At 44.3% G+C, this 16,966-nt stretch overlaps 1 protein-coding gene across 6 annotated transcripts in view; it reads right to left on the reverse strand.

Moving 5' to 3' along the window:
* Positions 1-16,966, reverse strand: part of TTC7B (tetratricopeptide repeat domain 7B) — a gene marked incomplete at its 3' end in the record, with an annotated part of 261,869 nt that overhangs the window by 53,752 nt on the left and 191,151 nt on the right. For 3 of the 6 annotated variants that reach the window (XM_082242786.1, XM_082242790.1, XM_082242785.1), the window contains 3 exons: positions 13,950-14,066; positions 11,325-11,422; positions 1,751-1,888 (listed from right to left, as the gene is read on the reverse strand). In XM_082242786.1, coding sequence (XP_082098912.1) covers positions 1,751-1,888; positions 11,325-11,422; positions 13,950-14,066 — 353 coding nt within the window. The remainder of the gene's footprint in view (positions 1-1,750; positions 1,889-11,324; positions 11,423-13,949; positions 14,067-16,966) is intronic. The other 3 variants (XM_082242787.1, XM_082242788.1, XM_082242789.1) reach the window with 1 other exon arrangement.

Consider the following 16,966-nt stretch of genomic DNA (forward strand, 5'->3'; position numbering starts at 1 on the left):
ACAGATGATGCAATTTTCTTTCCTGCAACCATGGGTTGCAGGGAAAAAAAATAGCTTGATTCCCCCATCAAGGAGGTCAGTGTTGATGGGGTACTCCCTCTTGCTATTGTGTTCTCCCAGTTGGGGGGCTGGGCTGCTAGTGATTATAGCCGCTAGCAATAATCACATGTAAATATCTGACATGCTGGTTGTACCCAAGTCGCTCAATGGATTGACTTGGGTACCATCAGCCTGCCCATAGATTGTTCAAATCTCAGCTGCTCCCTGCTGAACCGGCTATGATTCGAACCCCCTATGGCCAGCTTGAAGAATAACTAAAGGCACAACTTTTTTTTTTTTTTTAAGTTTTGGGGAGAGGGATTAGACCCCCCCCCCCTGTCAGTTTTTATTGCTGGCTGTGCCTCCGTTAAGGAGATTCCACCTCTCTATTTGTCCTGTTTACCATTATCATTGAAAGTAAAGTCCCAAATCTTGGGTTGTCCCCAGAAAAGTAATAGAGGGGAAATCTTCCAATGGGGACACTAGCTCTGGTGTGCTGGGGGGTCCCCAAGGAATTCCCTAATTTGCAAGGATTTCATCTCACTTCCTGTTTGGCTATGGGATAGGAAGTGAAGGGAAATCTTCACAATGGGACACTTTGCATGAGTATTTGTACTTGTGCAAATGCTCCAATACCTAAACCGATACCTTTGCAGTGCGATTTCAGCCCATACAAAACGAATGGGCTCAAATCGCACTGCAAAGAATCACATGTGATTTTAGCTGGAATGCGGTGCAATTCGTGTCCACATAACATGTGGTTTCCCACACTGCTCCTGTGTGAACCCAGGCTGGTCAGTGACTTCAGCCTGGATTCACACAGGAGCTGTGCAGGAAACCGCATTCAATTCGGACAGTAATTGCACCACATGCGATTCTTTGCAGGGCGATTTGATCCCAAATCGCACCGTAAGACCCCGTTCAGACAGGGTCGACACGACTTGCTGGGGCGACCTCGGCGCGACTTGCACAGACTTCATATAATTGAAGTCAATGCAAGTCGCCTCCAGGTCGCCGCAAAGTAGTACAGGACCCTTTTTCTAAGTCGGAGCGACTCGTGTCGCTCCTATTAGAACGGGTCCTGTACTATTCAATGGTGGGCGACCGACCGCGACTTGTCAGATCGACATAGTCGCCTGACAAGTCGCGCTAGTGTGAATGGAGTCTTAAGGTATCGGTAATTGGTTTTGGCGAGTATTTGAGTTTACCCATCAGATGTCTGTTGAGACGAGCGCGTAGGGCACGGCGTGCTGACGTCACCGCGCTGCCCAGAGGACGGGCTACATGAGAGCCGGCTGGCTTCTATCCAGAGCGAATATTTTATGATTGTATGCGAGTTAGATTTTACATATATTTTTAATAAAGCTTGACGTTATTACACTATCGAGCCCTTTTCTCTTGTATGGCACCATTGGAGTTTACTTCGATTGACATTTTTTGCACATTACCTACTGGTTCATATTAGTGCAGCTTTTTTTTATCTATTTATTTGAGTACAAATATCGGTACTCGTAATAATAAAAAAAACCCATATTAGTGCAACCCTAGTTATAACCCTCCCTCCCAAAAATAGAAAAAAAAAAAAGTTTTGCCTAAAGTTCTACTCAAACTTGCTCTTCTAGTTCAGTCATTTTCTCGGTTGGGATTTGTAATGTGTTTGCAGATTGTCAGAATTCAAACTCAATCATTCACAGCAGGAAACCAGTTTTACACAAAGGAGGTTCGGGCCCCGTGGGGGGCTCTGCTGGGGCCCTTGTTATGGGGTCAGATTTAGAAGAGGAAGGGAGATGAGAGGTGACAAACAGGTGAAGAGGAGATTCTGGTCTTGAGGGGGAAGAGGATTCAGAAGCTAGAAAAAAAAACAAAGCAAAAGAAAAGGATGAAAGCCAAAAAAACATGGAGGATGGAGAGACAGGGACAAGGAGACCAATGCCCCCCCATACACAATAATGAGGGACTGTGTGAGTTAGCAGATGAGCAGCTGTATGTGATGCAAATCCTCAGTGAGGATTGCAGAGACGTGCAAAGACATTGAGAGATCTTGATGCGATCTCCCCAGTGAATAACACATAGGAGGAGAAGTGTTGCTCTAGTCGGAGTGTGAACTTGCACCATTGCCCATCTGACATCTAGGAAAAACCCATCACCCAAGATTCCAGGTGAATGTCCGTTAGGAGTCTGCTAGAGTTTCTAGGACTTCAGTCTGCACTGGTTGTGCTGTGTGTGATATGGTCCCTTCGCTATATAAAACCCTTGCGTGTGTTCTACCAACTGCACCATTTCCAGTTGCATGGAATGCTGGGTAACCAACACTGTGATGGACTAAGGTTGGGAAAATATGGACCAGCTTTAATTCCCAAAATCCCTGGAGCAGACTGTAAAGCTATTGTAACGGGGACAGCAGATGTCCTTCCTCTTAGGCCCCTTTCAGACGGACGGACTCCGGCACTGGATTCACCTGTTCAGCAAGGAATCTCTTTGGTGATCCCCGCTGAGCAGGCGGATGACAGGTGACAGCTCGCTTTCTGTTATGGGCAGTCGAATGGAAATGGACCGCCTATCAGTTTTCATCTGACCTCACCTGTCTGTTTTTTAGCAGACAGGATCGGATGTTGGCGGGTGTCATGGGACACGTCCGTTGACATCTGCAACCTTATAGAAAGCAATGGATGGTCCGATTGAATCCGCTTGAAAAACTGACAGGACCCAATCAATATCTCCATGGGAAAGGGGCCTTATCTAGTTGGAAGACAAAACTTTACAGGTTAAATGGGCCAAAGGGAACTAATGGCACTTTTCCACTGCAAGTACCAGCTCGGCTCCACTCGGCCCTGCTTGGCTCGGTTTGTTTTTCCACTATATATATATTGGGCAGACTAGATGGGCCAAATGGTTCTTATCTGCCGACACATTCTATGTTTCTATGTTTCCACTGCATGGTACGGTGTTGGAACGGTTCGGTACGGTTTGGTTTGCTTTTCCACTAAAGTAGTAAGTGGGTGGGATAAAAACCATTCTCTGACCAATCAGTGGCTAGTAGTGACAGTCAAGGCTGCATGCAAAGGATTGTGGGATATGGCATCAGTATGGTTGGAACCACAACCGAGGTGGTACTGTTTAAGCGAGCCGTACCGTTCGGTTCCATGTAGTGGAAAAGTGCAGCCGTACCGTATCGTTCCAACACCGTACCATGCAGTGGAAAAGCGCAAAAGCGAGCTGAACCGTTAAGTTCCATGCAGTGGAAAAGCGCCTTAAAATGCTTCACTGAACCAGTGCAAAGAACAGTAAAGCCTTCTTGGAAGAGAAGCTATTAACATATCCAATTACATAACATATTTCAAATATACGGGGGTTATTCCTCAATTTAGAATGGGGGGGCAATGCAAATAATTCCTTTAAGCCCCATGGCCAACTGTACACCCTGAACCTCTCCATAATCTGTCTCAGTATACTTTCCCCTAGCCTTCCTCTATAGAGGATATGTTTTCTATGCACTGCTCTGATGAAGGCCAACAAGCTGGAAACTGTATGAAGTTTGGAATAAATGGCTGAATATTTAGACAATGTCTTGGTCATTCCTTCCTAATGAAGTATCTCCCTATGGCTCCATAAATAGATCACTGCCTGACCTGTAGGGTTGCACCGATACCGATATCAGGGCTGATACTAAGCGTTTGCACAAGTACTTATACTCATGCAAATGCCCCCGATACTAAAACCGATCCTTTTTTGTATGGTGTGATTTGAGCCTATACAAAATGAATGGGCCCAAATGGCATTGGAAAGAATCGCAAGTGATTTGAACAAGAATGTGGTGTACAAATCCTGCACCGTCTGGTTCACATATGAATGATGAAATCCCCCAGATTTCTAGTGCGATTCAGGCACGCATTACAGGGTGAATACCATAGCATTTTAAAAGCGGTGTGGTGCAGTTTTGGATTTGGAATAGCACACACCCTGTACAGGTAGCATCACCAATCCACTGACATTACTCTGCTCTACGCCGCTCTGTCGCTTCTCCAGTCCTGTGGGGGTCTCACCTTCCTCCTTGCCTGGCCTCTTCTGGACTTGGTGTACCTTCACCCGGGGTAGCAGTGTTTGCGGAGGAGATGAAAGGCTCCTGGCTGCTGCTCGATAACATGGTACAGGTAAGGGGCGATGAGGGATATCTCTAGGGCCCGGACACATTAGGTATAGATACCGACCTCTGCTTCTCTCTTTTCCCTGTACACGCTTCTAGAACTACGTCATCACAGGTGAGAGGGAGCGCACACCCCATAGTCAGCCCATCACACAGGGTGATGCCTGGGAATTGGCCTGTCTAAGGGAGCAAATGTCCGCCTACCACCCCCACATATTGCTGGTCTGGAGGAGATCCACAGGAGACCGCAACTGGCCAAGCTATAAACAGACTGATCAGCATCCAGTTCTATGCATAAACCCCTCAAAATCGCACTGTTCCTTCCAAATGTAATTTTTCTCCATGAGCTGCGAATTTGGAACGCATCGGTCCAAACCCACACAAAGTAGCGGTGCGGAAACTGCATGTGATTCGGACAGGAATCGGACTGCATTCCTGTTCAAATTGCATGCGATTCGTTGCAGTGCGATTTGAGTCATTTATTTTGAATTGGCTCAAATTGCCCCGCACAAAAAAAATAGGTATCGGTAATTGGTATCGGCAAGTACCCTAAAAAAGTATTGGTACTCGTACTCATGCTTAAAAATCTGGTATCAGTGCATTCCTACTGTCCTACCAGATTAGGGTCACATTGGGGAATCCCAACACTGTCCAATAGACTTCTTGGGTGACCAATATTGTTCCCATGATACAGCTAGAATTGAGGGGTTTCATACATTACCATGTCTATGGCTGCCCACCAGGTACAGTGACTGCATGGTTATGAACTGGCCATGGGAACCGACTGTGCTACATACACTGGTCGATCAGCAAAGTATAACATTGGGTGTCAGATTATTCTGCCACAATGGTCCAGAAAGGAATCTTCCCCTAATCTGCTCCATGTAAGCTATACTGTCAGCATTATGGTGTGGCAGGAGTGATCCATGACAGAATTTTTGAGGGTGACCTGAAAAGCGTGTAGAGCCGCTCTAAGCAACGGACACTTTTCCCCCATTCCTCAGATGTAAGGGGTGCTGGTGTCCAAATAACTCATCCAGTAGGGACAGTGTTGCTGCATCTGGGGTGGCGCTCCCCCAACCCAACCAAAATACAGTTAAGTAGCCTCAGCTCAGCTAACCCCACAAGGTGTTACATCCCACCTTTATGATGAAGCTCTGGTGGGTGGGACGAAACGCGTAAGAGGGGAGTGGTTGGTGAAGCAGTAATGGCTGAGGTCGTTTAAAGCTGCACTTTTGTCAGGTTGAGAGAGCGGCTTAGAAGATGCTGCAACACTGTGACTACATCATTTTTTAGGGTGTCAGGTACCGGAATGAACATAACTTTCCATTGCAATGAAAGAAGGTAAAATTGTAATTAGCTGTATTGAGTGATTTTAGCAACAAATCATATTATGAGATTAGACAGGGCTTCTGTGAATTTGGTCATAGACTTAAAAATGAGTCCACCCGATTAGACACCCCTATGGCCAATTAATGGACCCTTTATAAATGTGGAATCGTGTTACAAATAAAGGGAAATGGGCATAAGAGGGCTGAAAGGCAGAGCCATACAGTCGCTGGCCAATAATTGTACCAGTGTATGGGTATTCTAGCCAGGGTGCGCACAAGGACAAAGTTCTTTTTACATGTCAACGATTTAGAAAAAAGGTGCCAAATCCTACCATGCATGAAATGCTGGAACAACATCTAAAGAGCTACTAGACAGAGAACAAAGGGTGATAGACAGAGAACAGGAAAACATGAATTGAAGAAAACTGTACAAGATATCAGCAAGTATGGAGCATTTAGATTTAAAGGGCTCCTCCACTTTTGATAGGAACATGGAAAACCCAGCTGAGAGCAATCAGCGGGAGTCTCTGATTGGTGGAGAATTTCAGCCTGGGAGACACTAGGTCAGCCATTCTCATCCAGGATTCCGTTGAACCCTGGAGTTTCTCCAGAGGCTGCTTAGGGTTCCTTGAGCTGTGGCTAACTGACCTCCCAATTGATGTATTCCTGGGTGGGGCGGGGAAATCTATCCTCTGCAGGAGAACGCATTGATTATTGATAGCGGCTTCACCAGCCACTGGCAATAATTGCATGTAAAATCCAGCTGGCTTGTTGTACCCAAGTTGATCGCAGTGTTAATTTAGTCAACGAAAATACTTCTGTCATAGTTTTCATCAACTACATGTTTTCAGTGATGAGAACTAAAGGAAAATAAAATTTGAATTAAGTCAACTGTCGAAAACTATGATAAAAATCAATTCCATATTTCATTTAGTCAACTAAAATTGAATGGGTTTGGTTAAATTGTAATTCTCTAGAATTTCCAAACTCATTATATACTACGGAGTAAAAATCGAATATTATTGACGGTATTAAGGTTTGAACATACACTACGGACACAGATTTAGCTGTTGGGATATAGAACGTCTTTATAAATAAAACCAAGTATAAAAAACTGTAAACTCCTTTGCCTGTAATGCCAGCAAGTGGGGATGGGGAAGTATTTGTGAGCGAGGGAGTGCACAGGGCAGGGTGCATCATACTTTGGGGATGGGGAAGTAAATGGGAGTGAGGGAGTGCACAGGACAGGGTGCATTATACTTTGGGGATGGGGAGGTGAGTTGCAAGTTGGGATGGGGGAAGTAAATGGGAGTGAGGGAGTGCACAGGGCAGGGTGCATCATACTTTCGGGATGGGAAGGTGACCTGAAAGTGGGGATGGGGAAGTAAATGGGAGTGAGGGAGTGCACAGGGCAGGGTGCATCATACTTTGGGGATGGGGAAGTAAATGGGAGTGAGGGAGTGCACAGGGCAGGGTGCATCATACTTTCGGGATGGGAAGGTGACCTGAAAGTGGGGATGGGGAAGTAAATGGGAGTGAGGGAGTGCACAGGGCAGGGTGCATCATACTTTCGGGATGGGAAGGTGACCTGAAAGTGGGGATGGGGAAGTAAATGGGAGTGAGGGAGTGCACAGGGCAGGGTGCATCATACTTTGGGGATGGGGAAGTAAATGGGAGTGAGGGAGTGCACAGGGCAGGGTGCATTATACTTTGGGGATGGGGAGGTGAGTTGAAAGTGGGGATGGGGGAAGTAAATGGGATGAGGGAGTGCACAGGGCAGGGTGCATTATACTTTTGGGATGGGAAGGTGACCTGAAAGTTGGGATGGGGAAGTAAATGGGGGTGAGGGAGTGCACAGGGCAGGGTGCATTATACTTTTTGGATGGGGAAGTGACCTGCAAGTGGGGATGGGGAAGTAAATGGGAGTGAGGGAGTGCACAGGGTAGGGTGCATTATACTTTGGGGATGAGGAGGTGAGTTGCAAGTGGGGATGGGGAAGTAAATGGGAGTGAGGGAGTGCACATAACTGGGTGGTTTGGGGAGGCTGTTATTTTACACAGTGCTAAGCACTGCTACCTTGCTGGGAGGAGGAACAATCACCACGTCACATCCAGACAGACACGAATCCGACAGAGGAGTTCCTCTTCCGTGGTTTCCAGGGCATTGTTCCAGAACTCCCAGACAGACGGAGGAAGCCTGCATCTCTCAGCCAATACAGCTTGCAGATAGAGTCAGGGGGCTGGGGCTTTGAGTGGTGGAGCACCGGGGAAAGTGGAGGTTCAGGTAGGTACTGGAGATTTTAGTGGACTATAATGTACTGGAGATTTAAGTCGACTAAAACTAGAACAATTCAGATGATTAAATCTGACTAAAACTTGACAAAGAAATATGACGAAAACTAAATCAAAATTCGGTAACAAAATTAACACTGGTTGATCGATCAATCAACTTGTACATTCAGCCTGCCAATACATGGTTCAAATCTAAAAACATCTATGGCCAGCTTAACAATTGATGGGGTGGCCCAGACAGGAAGAACCTCCTGCACCAGGCAACCTATCCGTGGGGCTGATCACATTCTTTGAACAAACAATAAAAGATACATCAGTAACATAAGTACAGGTGCATCTCTAAAAGTTAGAATATCATCAAAAAGTTAATTTCAGTAATTCAATTCAAAAAGTGAAACTCATATTTTATATAGATGTGACACACACACAGAGTGATATATTTCAAGAATTTCTTTCTTCTAATTTTGATGATTATGGCTTACAGCTAGTGAAAACCCCAAATTCAGTACCTAAATAATATAGGAGTACAGAAGAATACGTAAAATCCATTTCTCTGATGTTTGACAGACACAGTTCCTGATCTTCTAAACAATTGCTTATACTGCCCCCTAAAGGAGTAGGACACTAGGCATAAAAAAGACTGACTACGCCTATGGGCAGTTCCAGGGGGTATACTCCCACTCTCTGCTATAGGTACTCAGTTTTGTTACAAGCAGTGTCAGAAGAATTACAACTCTACAGAGGGGTGGGTGGGTGCTGTGTCCGTCAATGAACATCAGAGAAATGGATTTTACGTTAAGTCAAAAATCCCATTTTCTCTTTCGTTCATTGGGAGGCCAGACCACCCCACAACCCCAGCACAGGTGGAGAGGGGGGGGGGGGGCTAGATGGCCCACAGGGACCACCAGACACAGATGAGGGGGGGTGCCTAGGGGGCACCTGGGGGTCCGACTGTCCCACGTCCCCCCCCCCCCCCCAAGACCCTCCATGGGGGGAAAGGGAAACAACTACTTACCATACTAGGAACCAGGTGGGCACACACTCGACCTCATGCAACTTGGATTCTGTGCCTCTCCACCGTGTGTGGTGGCTCTTGAAGCACTGACACCAGCTGTAGTCCACTCCTTGTGAATCTCCCCCAAATTCTTGAATGGTATTTGCTTCACAATCCTCTCAAGGCAGCGGTTATCGCTGTTGCTTGTGCACCTTATTCTAGCACACTTTTTCCTTCCACTCAACTTTCCATTAATATGCTTGGATACAGCACCCTGTGAACAGCCATCTTCTTTAGCAATGACCTTTTGTGACTTAGGCTAGCCATACACTATACAATTTGCTTGTTCAACTTTCCTTTAGATTTACCGAAACCATGTAATATAGGGTCAAACCTAAACACTTTCAATTTGTATGCAATCAGGCAGGCCCTTGCACTACATAGTTTAAGGTAAATCTAAAGGAAATTGAATAAGAAAATTGTATAGTGTATGGCCAGCTTTAACCTCCTTGTGGACAACTGTCAAGTCAGCAGTCTTCCCATATGATTGTGTAACCTGCTGAATCAGACTGAGAGACCATTTAAAGACTCAGGAAACCTTTACAGGTGTTTTGAGTTAATTAGCTGATTAGAGTGTGACACCATGAGTCTACAATATTGAACTTTTTCACAATATTCTAATTTTCGGAGATACTGAATTTTGGGTTTTCACTAGCTGTAAGCCATAATCGTCAAAATTAAAAGAAAGAAATGCTTGATATATCACACTGTGTGTAACGTGCCTAAATATAATATATGGGTCTCACTTTTTGAATTGAATTACTGAAAAAAATTAACTTTTTGATGATATTCAAATTTTTGGAGATACATGTATGTTATGAATCATAAGATTAAAAGAGTTGTAAAATCAGGTTTTTTATCTTAATGCATGCATTAAGATAAAAAGCCTTCTGTGTGAAGCAGCCTCCCCAGCACCCCCAATACGTACCTGAGCCCCATTTCTGTCCAGCAATGTTCAGGAGTCTTTCGGCCATCCAGGGACTCTCTCTCCTGATTGGCTGGAACACAGCTGCGGCGCCATTGGCTCCTGCAGCTGTCAGTTAGCCAATCAGGAGAGAAAGGGGGCAGGGCCAAACCGTAGCTCCATGTCTGAAAGGACACATGGAGCTGCAGCTCCGCTCAGGTGCCCCCATAGCAAACTGCTTATTGTGGGGGCACTCAACAGAAGGGAGGGGCCAAGAGAGCAGAAGAGGGACCTGAGAAGAGGAGGATCAAGGCTGCTCTGTGCAAATCCACTGCAATGAAGGAGGTAAGTATAACATGTTTGTTATTTTAAAAAATCTTATGCATTAACATAAAAAGCCTTCTGTGTGAAGCAGCCTCTCCAGCACCCCAATACTTTCCTGAGCCCCCTCTCTGTCTAGCGATGTCCAGGACTCTCCCTCCTGATTGGCTGGGACACAACATGGCGCCATTGGCTCCCGTGGCTGTCAAAGTCAGCCAATCAGGAGAGAAAGGGGGGGGGGGGGGGAAGGCAAATCACAGCTCCATGTCTGAGGGACACATGGAGCTGCAGCTCCGCTCGGGTGCCCCCATGGCAAGCTGCTTGCTGTGGGGGCACTCGACAGAAGGGAGGGGCCAGGAGAGCAGAAGAGGGACCCGAGAAGAGGAGGATCCAGACTGCTCTATGCAAATCCACTGCAACAGAGTTGGTAAGTATAACATGTTTGTTATTTAAAAAAAAAAGTTTACAATCACTTTAAAGGTGCTCCACATGAAACAATGCAGAAAATAGATGCCAGGAGAAGACAGCACATGAAACAGAGGGAATACACAGAGAGAGAGAAAACCTCTCAGAGAGATGGTGGACTTCAAAAATAGATCAGGATAATACATATACAGCATTAAAAAAAGGCCAACTTCACTCAAACATAACATTGCAGGCGGGTAAACTAAATTGCTTGCTGGATCTCTCGAGGATTTCCGGTGTGAGTTATATTCAACATAACAGTTTTGTGCGACCGCCGCATTACAAAGCCCAATGAGGGAGTCCTGTTGCCTGATGGATTGAAAATTAAGAGAGGCACTCCTTCATTCCGGCACTGTGAAGCGGAGGAGAGACAAACTGTGCTTTCCAAGAGGTATAGGAAGCCGGCGGGTGAAAAACTACCTGAGAAAATCCAAAAGCAATATTTTACTTCTGTTGGAGCGGATCTTAAAACGTTTATGTAGTTCAACACTTAGTGAGCTCCCTGAGACACATTTGCATTCTAGTTTGCTTTTGCCAACAGCACACAGGGGGTTCCTGGCAAGTGCTAGAGTACCGGAGGACTGGCGATCTTATTCTGGACTCCCATAAACAGATTCAGAAATGTTTTCTACGAGACAAACCCAATAATTACGAGAACACTTCAACTTTACTCAACTTCCCAACAGTCCACTCAGAGGGAGGGCTGTACATATTACCCCGCGCCGCCTGCCAGGCTGTACTCACGTAGAGTTGTGCCCAGGAAGATAAAGCTCACCTGTCTCCGGGTCACTAAAGTCTGGCAGAGATATGTTGTTCAGCTGTCGGCGGTCGGCAATGGCTCTGTCCAGTAGGCTGCTGCCACGTCCGGAGTCACTGTGAGATCACATAAGACAATGTCATGCTGATTATAAAATGAGAATACATTTTAGTGTCACTATGGTAGTAACTGTGACCAATACCGTAGGAGTACAAGGAGGTGCTAGAGAAGAATGGAGGTTTGAGCTCCCTTCAACGCCCAGAACATCTGTATGACCTTCCATAGTAACTACTGGTCAATGCAATTCATCATCGTCCATGTTGCCCTCTGAAGACTAGTCTTCAGACCTGCTCTCCACCTTACATCTAATCTTTGGGGGATTTACTAAAACTGGAGCACCCAGAATTTGGTGCAGCTGTGCATGGGAGCCAATCAGCTAACTTCAGCTTGTTCAATTAACCACATTAAGAATGCCCGCCGCAGATTTACTGTGGCAGGCTGCCTCTCCTGCGAGAACCGACATAGCCCTATGTCAGTAAAGTTCATATTCCCATCGCACACCTTCCTGGATATAGGCACATATGTTGTGGGTGCAGAAGACAAAGGCATAATGATCTAGTGTGCATTGCATAAACAAAAAAAACAAAAAAGAATGACAATTTTGAAAAATAACACTATATTTTTTACTGTCTGCTATAAAACAATTCCCAATAAAAAATAAAAAAAAAAATCAAATTGATCAGTTTAGGCAAATTTGTATTCTGCTACATATTTTTGGTAAACAAAAATCCCAAAAGGCATATTTTAATTGGTTTGCACAAAAGTTATAGTAGCCTCCACCAAACACCAGTATAAGTGGCCTCTTACCGGAAATGGGTGATCCCCATTACAGGGATCTCTGTATGCCTTAAACAGGAACTTGGCTCCTTTCTCACTAGGTGGACAGACATAAACTCCTCCCACAGGAAATGCCTCTATGGATACCAGTCAATCCTCTAATGGACTCAGTGAATTCACCAATAGCACATAAAAGAAGAAAAAACTCCTCAGTGCAATACGTATGAAACACAGGTAATGCTTTAATGAAGAAAGCCAATAAAACACTCACATTTAAGCTGATAAAAACAGGCATCAAGGATCATTATCCTGGAGGGGACTTGCGAGTGGTCAGTGTGGTAGCTATAGCCAAATATTCTCCGGTCTTCTCAACAGAGGAAGGAGAACGCTGCAAAGGTGTTCAGGAAGCGAGCGTTGCCGGTCGTTTCCTGACCACTCGCAAGTCCCCTTCAGGCTAATGATCCTTGATGCCTGTTTTTATCAGCTTAAATGTGAGTGTTTTATTGGCTTTCTTCATTAAAGCATTACCTGTGTTTCATACCTATTGCACCATGAGGAGTTTTTTCTTCTTTTATGTGCTACTGGTGAATTCACTGAGTCCATTAGAGGATTGACTGGTATCCATAGAGGCATTTCCTGTGGGAGGAGTTTATATGTCTGTCCACCTAGTGAGAAAGGAGCCAAGTTCCTGTTTAAGGCATACAGAGATCCCTGTAATGGGGATCACCCATTTCCGATAAGAGGCCACTTATACTGGTGTTTGGTGGAGGCAACTCTTTCTGAGTTTCATCACCCTTATCTTGGACCTCTTACGGGACTCCTTTTCGCCTATGGACTTTCGTTTTAGTATCCTTACTAGTACTACTGATTGATTTCTGTGATCACCATATTGAGTGCTGCATACCCCGTTTTTATATTTGTTTGAGGTTGCGGTACAACAACTTTTATATGCTAGCAGCTGATACTGTGATCTGTGTTCCTGATTTGATTAAGCGCAGTATAATCTGTTTTTACAAAAGTTATAGCGTTTACAAACTACGGGATAGATTTATGGAATTTTTATTTATTATTTTTTTATTAGTAATGGCGGCGATCAGCGATTTTTTAGCGGGACTGCGACATTGCGTAGACATATTGGACCCCTGACATAATACATTAATCAGTGCTAAATAATATGTACTGTTATTGTATAAATGACACTGGCAGGGAAGGTGTTAACACTGGGGGTGATCAAGGGGTTAAATGTGTACCTAGGGGCGTGTTTCTAACTGTGGGGGATGTGGCTTGTGAAATGACCATAGACACCTGTGATCCTATATAGGATATATGTGCTCCTATATAGAAGGATATATGTGCTCCTATATAGAAGGATATATGTGCCCCTAAATGTGCTTGCTAACTGTGGGGGGCTCTGTGAAAGGCACACATTCTAACTTCCGTGTTCGCATCCTCCGGCCATCTGATTGGCCGGAGCCGTGATGATGTCACTCCCACGCATGCACGCAGGAGCTGTCGTTCAGGGCACAGGGCTCTGAAAGAATGGCACGGGCGGCCGTTCCTTCAGAGCGCATGCGCCAGTGATGTCACTGGCTGCATGCAAAGTAAATATCTCCTATACAGTGTATGTGTAGAAGATATTTTAGTTCCTATAGGTAGGCCTTATCATAGACTTACATATAGGTACAAGTTAACTACTTCACTTCCTCTTTAAGGCCCACCCACCGAGAGGCCACATATATGCGTACTGTTGGCACCAAGGGGTTAAGGATATATTTACTCCACATCACATCTCCTTGCTGTTGATACCTGGGGTTGGTGAGATTGTAGCAAGACTTCCAGATCTGCAGCATATGTTTACAGGTTAGCAATGCTTCATCAGGACCCCGACAAAGTGATTCCAGCTTTGCTTTTGTGAATAATAATCTGAAAAAAAAAAAAAATACATGAGTAAGCTCCTGGATGAATGACAGTTGGCTTAAAAAGCAAAAATCCGAAACCGTGAAGGCTGGAGAATGAGGAGAGAAAAATTCCCAACCCAGATACAAAATCCCAAAATTCACAGACCAGAAGTGTCTGAAGTACCTGAGTTGTCTAAATTACCTGCATTGCCTATAGCAACCACACATACTGTGTATTTGTGGTCATATTTTAGCCTGGGGAGAAAATGCAGAGTCTATGAGTACAACAACATGCTTCATTTATGGAAGTGTCCAAGATACGAGCTGAACCGATACCAAAAGCCAAAGATATAATTGCCACTCCAAAATTTCTGCAGCTGTACACAACACAGGACGCCTATTTAAATATCCAGCAGGGAGAGTCAAAGCCCGACTTTAACCACTTGCCACCTGCAATATGTATACACGCGTTGCAGTTTGCAAGTGATTTACCAGGATTATGGCTAAAGCTATCACCCCTAACCCCGGTATAGTTTTTTTTTGCAGCCGGTGTTCTATCAGAATATCGCTACCTATCAGATTCTGCAACCGGAAGTGACTTACTGCGCATGCGCCATGCGTTCCAACATGGCCGCTATGCGTTCCAATAGGTTTCCTAATGTGACAGAACACAAAGCAGAGGCGGATATCATACACCCATGCAAGTCTTGAATTTTAAATTTATTTTAGCATGAAAATCACCTTATATACTGAATCACAGTATTACATTTGTAATCTATGATGATGTCATCTATGACGAAACGCATCTGGAGGAGCTTAGCCATGTGACGTGGGTGCTGCATGTCATTGGAGGTCGGTCAGGTTTCTGGTTTGAAATGGATATACACCACTACCTTTGTGTTTTATGCATGATATGTTGGATAAAGTCTGAGTACCCTGTCTGTAGATTCGATTTGTTCAATAAACTGCTTTTAGAGATGTCTGCGCAATGATTGCCTTTTATTTCCTTATGTTTGCAGTTTGGAGTCTGCCTTCATGCCTCTACGGGATCTGGATCTATTGACCAAGTGATGCATAAGAGCTTACTTTGACTGCTGCTCAACCCAGTAGTCATTGGTATCTGGTAAGAGACCGTGTGATTCTTTCCTTTGGTGGTGGATCTATCGTTTTCCTCTCACAGTTTATGTGCCTATATCACCGGAGGATTATCTGGAATATACTTTGAGTGCCGCTGTTTATTTGACCCCATTTGTATTATTATTGTATTCTAGTAAGTATAACGAGAAACCTGCAGACAGAAGGTGGCGGCGGCCATCTTGGTACACCCCGGACTGCTTAGCGACAAACTGATTATATAGTCACTCAGTCGCTGTGAAATAGTCTATTTCAGTATAAAAGGTGAGTTTACTGCTAAAATAAATGTAAAATTCAAGACTTGCAGGTTTGTAAGACGATATCAGCCGCTGCTTCCTGTTCTGTCTCATTAGGAGACCTTTTGGAACGCATAGCGGCCATGTTGGAACACATAGCGCATGCGCAGTAAGTTGACCTTGTTCGAAAGTCACTTAAGGTTGCAGAATCTGATAGGCAGTGGTATTCTGATAGAACATTGGCGGCAGAGTGGCTCATAAACCGATGGAACACTTTCCAAAGTGTCGGAAGGGGACGTCTCCCAGCTCCCCCACCGTTGTTTCTCTAGCTTACCGTTTCCGCCAGTTCAATCTCTCTATAAAGAGGACTGGTCATCCTTTTTCCTTTTATAAGGGATGTTTACATTTCTTGTAGTAGGAAAAAAAGTGATTAAAAAAAAAAAAAAATGAAGGGAACAGTGTAAAAATAAGTAAAATAAATAAGAAAAAAAAATTTAAAGCACCCCATCACTCTGTGCTTGCATACAGAAGCGAGCGCATACAGAAATCGCACTCGAATATTAGAGCAAGAGCAATAATTCTAGCGCTAGACCGCCTCTGTCACTCTAAACAGGTAACCTAAACATCAACTATGGAGATTTTTAAGTACCGTAGCTTGTCACCATTCCACGAGTGGGTGCTATTTTTAAAGAGCGACATGTTCGGTATCTATTTACTCGGCGAAACATCTTTCACATTTTAAAAAAACATTAGGGGGTAATATATTGTGTTTTTTTTTTATTTATTAAAATGTATTTTTTCCCAAAAATTTGCATTTGCGCAAATACCATGTAAAGCACTGCGTAAACTGTCGGCGCTATATAGATACTATATAATAATAATAACATAAAAAATTGCAACAATCGCTATTTTATTCCCTAGGGTCTCTGCTAAAATATATATATATATATATATATATATATATATATATATATAATGTTTGGGGTTCCAAGTAATATTCAAGCAAAAAATACAGATTTAAACTTGTCAGGAAAAAGTGCCAAAAAACTTCGGAAGTGGTTAATGAAGGGGGCCCACAACTCTAAAAAGGCCTAAAATACGCTATTGGTAGAGATTCATGGCAGTACAGAATTATTCGCTAGATACAGCCCAAATCCTTGCAATTCAGCTCAGAAAGAAACCAAATTTCTTCCCTCTGGACAAACGTGCTTTTCGGGTTTTTAAAACGCATATTAAATAAAAATGAAAAATATTCATCAGCACTTGAGGCAGACACAAGCCTGTGGGAACACAGTGAGACTTGAAAAACATGGGGGATGTTAGCTGCCTGTATAAGAATGCCCCGGGGCCCGTGTAATTGTCATTCCTGCACCTCGTCCGCCTCTGGATATGATTTTTATTAGCAGCGTGATTGTGGAATTGCTGGGCCTGTGCGGTGTGCTATCGCACTTCAACTCACACCGATTCCAGGCTTGTGATTATTTCCTAAGGAACTGCACTTCATTGCGACTTTTCTGTTCTGCTGTGGTGTGTTCAGATCCAATATCCATTACCT

Source organism: Pelophylax lessonae, assembly GCF_965119305.1.
Source record: "Pelophylax lessonae genome assembly, chromosome: 13".
NCBI lineage: Eukaryota > Metazoa > Chordata > Amphibia > Anura > Ranidae > Pelophylax > Pelophylax lessonae.